Source organism: Parasteatoda tepidariorum, chromosome 1 (genome assembly GCF_982258835.1).
Source record: "Parasteatoda tepidariorum strain Cologne lab strain chromosome 1, Ptep-v5.0, whole genome shotgun sequence".
In the NCBI taxonomy this organism is placed as follows: Eukaryota; Metazoa; Arthropoda; class Arachnida; order Araneae; family Theridiidae; genus Parasteatoda; species Parasteatoda tepidariorum.
The window spans coordinates 47,891,282-47,899,722 of record NC_141755.1 but is presented as its reverse complement, the minus strand read 5'-3'; the positions used below and the strand labels follow the sequence as shown (position 1 = coordinate 47,899,722).

At 29.6% G+C, this 8,441-nt stretch overlaps 1 protein-coding gene across 1 annotated transcript; it reads left to right on the top strand.

Annotated features, from left to right (window-relative positions):
- The first annotated feature begins 291 nt into the window (after positions 1-291).
- On the top strand, positions 292-8,213 carry LOC122271522 (uncharacterized). The gene is made up of 7 exons (XM_087155199.1): positions 292-337; positions 1,054-1,158; positions 1,244-1,305; positions 3,346-3,465; positions 6,328-6,375; positions 6,507-6,527; positions 8,056-8,213. The coding sequence occupies exons 1-7, from the start codon at positions 292-294 to the stop codon at positions 8,122-8,124; spliced, it is 471 nt and encodes a 156-aa protein (XP_087011325.1). The 3' UTR covers positions 8,125-8,213.
- The last annotated feature ends 228 nt before the right edge of the window (positions 8,214-8,441 follow it).

Genomic DNA, 8,441 nt, shown 5'->3' with positions numbered 1-8,441 from the left:
TGATTCTTAAGTGTTGGGGTGTAAGAAGATTGCAAAATTCTATTTAATTTTAAAATAATTTAAGAAAAACTGATAATTTTAAATTGCTTGGCATATTGGACCTAAAAAAAGACATAAATGAAAAAGTAATAAGCTAGCACATGTGTATTATTTATTAAATTATTTGATTGAGCTATAGAACATGTTAGGGATAAATGACAGGAAAATAATTAGTTTTCCTTTTGTTAATTGAATCATCTGCCAGGAATTACAAATTTTTTTGAACAAATAATCTTATTTATAAGAAGAGAAATGCATTTCGGTTACAAACTTACAAAAAGAAATAACAAACACAGAAGTAAGTTTTCCTTTCATTTTCGATCTCATTGATTTTATTTTTTATTGCTAATTAGTACGGATATTTTATTTTAACATATTTTAGTTCCTGTCCTTTTACTTCTAATTAATAAAAAAAAGATTAAAATGATTTTTCGTAGAAAATTATTTGTGTCAGAACAACATACAAAAAGTGTGGCTTTAACTACACTTTAACTACATTATTTCAAAAATGCTGGTTCAATATTTAATTTCGTTCATTTATGTGTTGACACTCTGTCAGAAAAAAAGCAGCATTTAATCAGTAATGTTCTGGCTTTCAAAAAATATAAAATGTTTTGTTAAAAACAAAGGTTTTTTTTTTAAAAAAAACTTATTCCTAAAATATTTTTTTTAAAAATTAGATTTATTTATTTCTTTAAATTTGGAAGTGTAATGAATATTAAATCTAAAAATGTATAGCAAAAAACAATTAGCAAAGAAAATGTAAAGAATCTAAAATGTAATAAAAGGTATTATCCCTATTCAAGGTAAGTTATAGTAAAATTTGTGCCTGTGTTGACATTTCTAATTGCTTTAAAATACGTAAAAGCCAATGAAGAATTAAAACATTTGGCTTCAGAGTGTAATAAATGAAATCGTCATCAAGATGATTAACGGGAATATATTTAAATTCTAAGAATTTTTAAAAAATATTTCAACTAAAACTGCCTTTTAATTTCCATTCTTCAATTATAGATTTTGAAGTTTTCAGACAATCAGTTGATAAAATGCACGCACATTGGATTATTTTAGCTATTTGTGCTGCGTCAGTTACTGCTTTTCAAGAAAGAAAACTTTGCGGTAAAATGAATTTTATGTTTTAATTTGATATCGAAATATTTTATTTCAGTAACTCATTTTTGTAAAATTATATTTTTTTACACAGAAAAGTTTAATGAAGAGATAGCTGCTGCGTTTGATAAATGTAACTCCTTAGTTTCAGAAGAAGTAAGTATTTATCATCTACCAACCAAAAATGCCTTTGTAAAGTGAGCTGAAAATAGCCATTTAAAATTTTCATTGAAAAGACAAATGGAAAAAAGGAAAAAAAAGCATTGTAAAGAATAAATAGTCAAATTTCTTTTGATGGAACAGCTTCCTGGTATATGTTCAGAGCAAAAATTTCGTCAAAATAACGAAATAACTTTCGTCACTTCTTTGAGAAAATGAATTTCGTCATTCCATTTTTTCAAAAAAAAATCTCTCTTAGCGTATAATGTATTTAACTTTTATTTTAATAATCACTTTATCGTGGGCACATATAGGTGGGCCAATGTAGCCCAAATAACACTAGAAAGACTAAAATAACAGAAATAAAAATTACGCAATGCGAGATGATTCGAACCTCAGATCATCCTGGTACTATTCCAACTCCTTGACCATCACCCAAGTCAGCCATCTTTTTCCTCATTTTATTTTTGATCGTCTAGTCTTCATTCAAGTCTTCATGACGTGATTTCCAGGGAAGATTATTCGAATTTACGAAATTAAAAAATTAACGAAATACAGCTTAAAGATTGCTGAATCGTCAAATGTGAGAGTTTTATTCCTGAGAGTGAAAGGAAGATATTCACAGGAGTATAGGATGATATAAAATTATAATCTTCGAGGATATTACATTATAATGTTATTGGAATCACTAAACATAAGAGAAAGAAAGTACAATCCAAATGGACATCTAGCTTTTAGCACAGGGAATTGAATTCTTGCCAAAGCCATGGCAGGTGGAGACTTTACTTAACGACTTGACTGGACGGCTATGAAATGAACAAAAAACTAACAATACTTTAAAATAATGTAAAGAAATTCTATTTAAAAAAATTTCAAGAGAAAAAGTTGTATTTATTTTAACCCTGTTAGCAAGAAACTTGTTTTTATGCACGTGAACAAAAATGTAAGCATTTTAACAGATATTCTTGTTTTCCTCTCAATATTTAGAATTTTTTTAGCAGAGTAAAATAAACTTGTAAGAGTGTACCAAGCTTTAAATTAAAGTAGACTATAAAGAACACTTTTATTTTTTTTTTTATCCCTACACTGAAAAAAACTTCGGATCAAATTACGGCATAAAGTACCGGTACCTTGCGCGCATCATCCGGTAAAAATAGATTTTAAGGTAAAAATGACCGGCCCCTGAATGCCGGTACCTTTTACAGTAATTTCATCTTGTATGGTGTATAGTCTTTTTTTGACAGTGTATAGTACGGAATGTTTTACAGTGTACACTATGTTTATTTTTCCAGTGTAGCGTATGGAAAGATCCGTAAAACGAATTAAATGAAAATTAATGTCCCAACTGTTTAAAATTCAGAAAGCTTTTTCGCTGTCTCCGAGATAAGTCAGAGAAAATGCAAAACATACATAAATTTTTGTTTTTGTTCGCCTTTTTTAAATAAAAAAATTTAGAACTAACTAAACCGCTCTTGTTCACAAAGTGTCTATTACGGTTGGAAGTGTAAAAATTTATCCAAGATATCAAGCAGGCTTACAACAAACGACGTACTTGAGTTAGTCCTTGTCCGGTTAGTCCTTATTCCTACAAAGTTGAAATGTCACAAAATCAATATTATTTTCTAAAAAATTTAAAAAAGGTAAGCATAAGCCTTTACAAAATAAATAAATAAAAAAAAAAATAATATCTTACCTTTTGTTCCAAAGCTTGCTTTTGAGTTTTTTTTCCTACGCATGTTAAAGTTTTAAAGCGCAACATTATTTTAATAATGATGTGTAGTGTTTTCAAATTTAATCTCAATATAAAAGGGCTATTTATGAAAACTTAATGCGAATCTCTTCCCGTGCTAGCATGGTTAAATGTAACTTTTTTGAAGCTTGCATGATTTATTTGCTAAGCATTTTGGAACCTTGTTGGGAATTTGAGATAAAGGTTGCTGCTCACATTAAAATCCACCTTGCACTGCTCTCTGGGATGTAATGATTAAAAATTTAATTAATTAATCCTTTTCTTTTATTTAATGTATCGCATTTTAGGTCTTTAAAATAATTCATGAGTGCAGGGAGGAAGCACTCTCAGATGCACTTCCAGAAACTGTAGATAAAACCTACTCATATCTTGTTGCTGCGTGCGAAGATCATTCAAAATTTGGAAAGGTAATTCTGATAATCCTGTATTTCTTTTTAAATGATTTATGAAATTTTTATTGAACCAGCAAACTTTGAAAAAATTAACTGTTTATTACAAAGAATATTTGCTCAAAATTGAGGAAGAGTTGAACAGTATTTATTGATGATATTGTAATTTTAATATCAAATTTCTGAAGCTATTATCTAGAAAATAAGTCTATAAAATCGATGACAAAATCTTCTCCGCTTCAACACATTTGGTTTATCTAGTTCCCCCCCCTTTACATTGAACAAGTATTCTTTCTCTCTTTTGAGTATTCTTTCAGTTTTCCTTACTATTCAAATTCAGTTTTCCACAATCGATCAAAAACTAACTTTGAGAAGGATCAGTATCTAAAGTTGTCTCTATTTTAAAATTTTTTTCTTTAATTGAACGAGTAGGCTCTAGTTTTTAAGCTTTATTATGAATTTTACGTTATTAAAAATGTATGAATTCCAATTAAAAGGTTTAATTAAAAAATATTAATAGGATTAATTTTTCCTATAGAAAACTTTAAATCAAATACAAATTTACTATAAATTAAACTATTTATAAAATGCAAATTCAAATTTGAGTCATTTTAAAGTTGAGGAGGTGTAAATGAGTAATGAATGGGAGAGGGGAGGAAAATGCAGATGTTTTATAGTGAAAACCTAAAGCAATATTTTATGTTTTTCTAATTTTTATTTCTTATTTTTAAATTTCAACTATTTTTTACATAAATATATTTCATTTTAAATAAAACATTTCAATATTTAAGCCTTTTATTTTTTAATAAAGCAATTTGTACCACCTCGCATATTTTTTTACTATTGTAATTGTAATCATTAAGAAAAAAAAGATGCCGGTAGAAGATAATTAATTTGAATAAATTAATTCTGCTTTATTCTGTTTTATTGATTTTTTATACTACTCGCAGCGATTTTTTATTGAAATTCTAGTGGGGTTTAACAATCTCATTGCCAGCCATGGTGGTTATACTATGTATATCATTGGAAAGTAGTAATTTATAAAGATAAAATCAGAGCTAAATTTTCTAATTTTAGCAACCATTTTAGTTTCTAATTTTCACAATAAGTTTATTTTAATAAGCACTATGTTATTTTCATGATTAAACGTATTTTCTTCAAAAATAGTCGGATGATAATATGCAACCAACTACCACTTTTTCTGCTTTATTGACACAAACCGTGGGTAGGAGTTCCGTCACGTGATATTGTGCGTGATCCGGCAATGAAGAGCAGCAAATCTCTATATTTTTATGCTTATATAATAATTCCTGTTGCTTACATTATCTGAATATAATGTAATTCTAATTTGTTATGTGACGTATCTAACGGAAAGTACTGTAATCGAATGAAAATTACAAGATTTGTTCAGAAAAATTCATATTGACTAAAATTTTAGGGTCAAGGGAAATACATATTTTTATTTTCGGTAGAAAAAATCGTTCTCCAATACTTAATTTCATCGCAAATGCATATAATGAAAATGGATATATACGTATCTTGTATCAAATTTTTAATACAGTTAACGCAAAAGCATTTGTACTGCGTCTAAAAACGGCTTCTCGAATCTACACCGAAGAGCCATTACATTATGACCATCCTCCATCTATAACAATGGGCTCTCCCAGGTTTTCATGGTTTCTCGCCCAGGAGCAATGTTTTCATGGGGCACAATAGGACCCATAATCCTCATAGAACAATCCCTGACGTATGTAAGCTACTTGAACATAGTTGCAGACCAGGCTCATCCATTCATGGCAACAGTTTTTCCTGAGGGGGATGGTGTTTACCAACAGGATAATGGACCATGTCACAAGGGTCGAATCGTCATGGATTGGTTCGAGGAACATTCAAGTGACTTTCAAGTCATGTCTTGGCCCCCAAATTCAGCTGACCTTAATCCAATAGAGCATTTGTGGTCCTACTTGGAAAACCAAATTCCTGCTGCCACGCTACCCCCTCGCAATGTGAGGGAATCGCAGGACCAGTTGATAAGCGCTTGGTACCAGATACCTCAGACTACCTATCAGCACCTTGCGGAATCAATGCCACGGCGGGTGCAAGCAGTTTTGAGGGCTAAAGGTGGTCCTAAATGTTATTAGCAGGGTGGTCATAATGTAACGGCTCTTCGGTGTATTTTTTTAAAAGTCTAGTCTACCCATAATCGTAAAGCCGTATTTAATCTCTACACCACACACAAAAATACATCTGATATTTTCCTAAAATATAATTAAAATTGGAAAAAAGAATGCAAAAACATGAAAAGTTAACGTTCCGTCAGATGCTAAATTGAATTAGATATAATTACAAAGATAATCGACAGTTTTGATTTTCTTTAGTAAGAAATGCTTTCTTGTGGCTATTGAATTGAACTTACGCACCATTAATGGTAAATACTTGCTTTTTTTAATTTAATTTTTTTGTTGTTGCTGATTTTGGATTAATAAATCTTACACAACACACTTTTTTTTGTATTTGCAATGTTTTTTCAATTTTTTGTTACTAAATAAATCTGAAACATGAAAAAAAAAAAATAACTAAAATAAGATTGCATGATAAACTGCATGATTTTTTTCTAAGAAAATAAAGAAAAAAGCTTTCTTAAAAAAGACTGCATGCTAATTCAGAAAGTTTGCTGATTGTTTAATTTTTTTTTGATAAATGACTTTTTTTACTTAAAAAATTAGTTTGGTTATTTATTTCTATTACATGAAATTTAGCTTATTATAATTAACATTTTTAAACCAAACATTTCAAACAAAGTATCAATGCCCTCAATTTATATTCTTTTAAAGAATATAAACTAAACAAAGTAACTAAACTATTGTTTTTCTTTTACAGTTTAGCTATTGCATGGGAGGACACATCCAAAAGGGTGAAATTACGGACGTAAGTAGAAATTAAAAAAAAATAGTTTTAAAACAATAACAATGAAGTTAATAGTATAAAATTAAGAGTTTATATAAGTAGTTAGAAAAATATATATACTAATTTTAACCAGATACTCTCCTTTTTTACAGGCTAGCATGTCTGACTTAGAAGTGAGTATTTGCTTTCCAGTTTCGGAAACATCCTTTATTTATTATTATTAGCATTTTATCATCACATTTAGTTTTTTTAGCCAGGATAGCGTGGTTGGTAGGGTGTTGTTCCCATATCCAAGAGGTTTGGAGTTAGATCCCCGACGGCCGAAGACTCCCCGTGTAATAAATGATGACTGGTGAGCATTAAATCTGTCAGATCCCAAAGTCCTTCAAGTTCCCATAACAAATCAATATCTCTGGGGGTATTGAGTTGAAGATTGACCGTTCTCTGGTTCAGGTCAAAATTACGATCTGTGAATGAATGGGACCATCTTATAAACGGATTGTGATGTGCGGCTGAAGTCGTATTCTTGGCCATAGATGGCGTCACTGAAAAACAAGAAACGCACCAGTTCACTCAGTTTGTATGATTGTAACAATTTTTTTTTAAAGGTTTCTTTTGCTTAATAAAAAAAATACCACGAAATGAGTTAAATTTATGCAAATGTGTTTATAAAACTCTATTAAATTGCAAGTTATTAAATTTTTAAAAAAATATATCTGCTCAGACATTTGCTAATGTGATAAATAAAATTTATAAGAAATTATTCGAAGTTACAACGAAAATTAAAAGTAAAAGAGAAATGTTTTTCTGCTTTTTTTCTTCTTCTCTTTTTTGAGGCACAACGTCACCTTTTTTGATTGAGATGTCTTTCGGCGACCAGTTTGTTACCTTTAAATCAACTAAAATCATAATTTAGATTCTTTTTTCTTGCCTCCTTCTGTGCTGTTTATTCTCCTAATCTGGCAACTGGGCGTTTTTCATTAAAATTTTAAGGAGAGAAATTAAATATTTATATGCGAAGCCGAAAAGATTACAAATAAATTCAAGGATGCCTATCTATAGAAACAAACTTTTTTTACGTCTTTTGCAGCCTGAGAAAGGTAGGAGATGCCTATAGGAATTTTCATTGAAACAGATACAGTTGACAGAATTTATTTTAGATTACAAAATTACAAAATTTGAAAATCGATCACAAAATGTATTACTTTTATAAAAACAAAATAAATGCATTCAAAAGCATTTAAATGCTATGAGTGAGCATTTAAATGCTTTACACACTTTGTATTAAGTTTCATTATATATTATTGAATATAAAAATTTTCCTTTCAGCAATACGAATAAATTTTTTTTAAAGGTAGCAAAACATTTCGCACAATTTAGATTAAAAAAAATGTCAGTGTGGGAAATGCCGGAAAATGGCCCTTTAACTTAAAAGAATTGCTTGAATACCAGGAAAAGGTAATTGGGCTTACTTGACGGAATTGAATATGATTCCCTATTTTTTTCAAAACAATCCACTTCCCATATGGAGGCAGCTTGGAATTGAAATCTTGCAAGTTTACTTGCGAACGGGCAAGTAAAGATAAAAATTCGCAATCTTTGCATGTCTTAGGCATGTAGGGCAATACAATATTCAAGCTCTGCTTAATATACAATTTTGTTGTAAGTTTTATAAAATAATTCATAATATATTTCTTTTAGAAATGTTATGGAGAAGTTGAAGAGAAGTATGATGTGGGACCTGAAAGACCAATGTTTAGGGTTGGATGAAGCATAAAGGCTCTTTATTGAGATTTATGTCTTTCTGTTACTTTTCTAAGTCCAAAAGCATGTGTACAGACAAATAAAGAAATGTTTGTTATTATTAATATGTATTCATTTTTTACTAAATTATAATATTTTTAATATGGTAGCTACTTATGTAGTACAATCCCATAGTGACCGATTTCAAAGGTTCAAGAGCAGTGGCTCCCAAATGCTGTTGCGCTGAGCCCTAGGGTTCCGTGGAAGAGTTAAACCGACTATTTTTAGGACTATTTTTGAGCAGTTTTTAAAAATTTTTGATAAATATGTAATTATATTTAGAT

Bases quoted from the DNA above. Each gene is read 5' to 3' on its own strand.
- LOC122271522 (XM_087155199.1), top strand. From the start codon at position 292: ATGCATTTCGGTTACAAACTTACAAAAAGAAATAACAAACACAGAA. The intron at 1,306-3,345 runs GTAAGTATTTAT...ATCGCATTTTAG, and splicing joins ACTCCTTAGTTTCAGAAGAA to GTCTTTAAAATAATTCATGA. The intron at 6,528-8,055 runs GTGAGTATTTGC...TATTTCTTTTAG, and splicing joins CTAGCATGTCTGACTTAGAA to AAATGTTATGGAGAAGTTGA.